The following is a 1,040-nucleotide window of genomic DNA, read 5'->3' as shown; positions in this document are numbered from 1 at the left end:
TACGGCCCGGGGCCCGCCGAGGGACCCCGAGCGGCCGGGCCACGGCTCCGCCTGGCAGGCCCCGCTCGCCCGCCCCTGCAAGAGATCCGGTTGCCCGTTCTTTGGCACGCCCGAGAAGTTGGGCTTCTGCACCATTTGCTACGTTGACTATCAGACCAACCACCGTAAGTTCTTTCCTCATCTCTCCCTCATTCTTTCCATTTTCAATTGGCGATCCAAATGTCATTATTATTTCCGGTTATTTGGTCATTTGTCAAATTATTGGGGGGAGAGGGGGGCACGTGATCGAGATAAAGAAAAAAAATCTGACTATGTTGTGAACAAAGGCTACCCCAAAAGTTCCCCATGAAGATATTTTTTCAAGTCAAGTAAAAGAAAGGTCAGAATATGAGACTGAAGATGCAATTTATTCCCACAGAGAAAAGGTCATTTGTCGAGGATAATGCCCAAATATAACCCGAATAAATTTGCGATTGCAAAAAAGTCCAAATTTGATGAGATTAAAGTCCAAATTCACAAGAAAACAAGGTTTCATCTTTCAGGAGTTAACGCTCGATGAACAACAACAAGAAAAAAAAGTCAAGATTGGGGGCAAGATTTACCTTCAGAAATTGATTGAACTGGACGCCCAAATAGAAACCGAAAAGAGTCACAGTTGGGCAGGCCGCGCCCCTTCGAAGGCACAAATCCTTCCGTCGCTGAAGGAATGTGACTTGACCAAACCGGTTTCTCTCCAGTCTCTTTTGTGATGGGTTTTTGTTTATTAGGCAAGACGGCGCTCTTTTTCTTCCCCGCTCATCATGCCGCTGTATGCGTTTCGTTGGGTTGACGAGACCCGGAGGTCGGACAGCGAGCATCGGTCACGTTCCGTCCCTTCTTACCGTTGTGGTTGTCGGCCAGTTGAAAATGAAAAGAAGACACGACGCCCGTCGTGTCCTCGTCTCTTTTCCCGAACTTTGCGTGTTCCCGTCACAGACCTGACACCTCCCGCCCCGGTCCCGATCCCGATCCCGGCCCCGGCCCCGGCTCCGGCCCCGACC

At 50.2% G+C, this 1,040-nt stretch overlaps 1 protein-coding gene across 1 annotated transcript in view; it reads left to right on the top strand.

The window, feature by feature from the left end:
- Positions 1 to 1,040, top strand: part of tnfaip3 (tumor necrosis factor, alpha-induced protein 3) — a 17,861-nt gene that overhangs the window by 10,743 nt on the left and 6,078 nt on the right. Inside the window, exons 8-9 of the mRNA XM_019860014.1 lie at positions 9 to 164; positions 976 to 987. Coding sequence (XP_019715573.1) covers positions 9 to 164; positions 976 to 987 — 168 coding nt within the window. The remainder of the gene's footprint in view (positions 1 to 8; positions 165 to 975; positions 988 to 1,040) is intronic.

Source organism: Hippocampus comes, unplaced genomic scaffold, assembly GCF_001891065.2.
Source record: "Hippocampus comes isolate QL1 unplaced genomic scaffold, H_comes_QL1_v1.1 scaffold39, whole genome shotgun sequence".
Lineage (NCBI taxonomy): Eukaryota > Metazoa > Chordata > Actinopteri > Syngnathiformes > Syngnathidae > Hippocampus > Hippocampus comes.
Note: the sequence above shows the minus strand (reverse complement) of the source record. Positions and strands in the feature narration are given on the sequence as shown.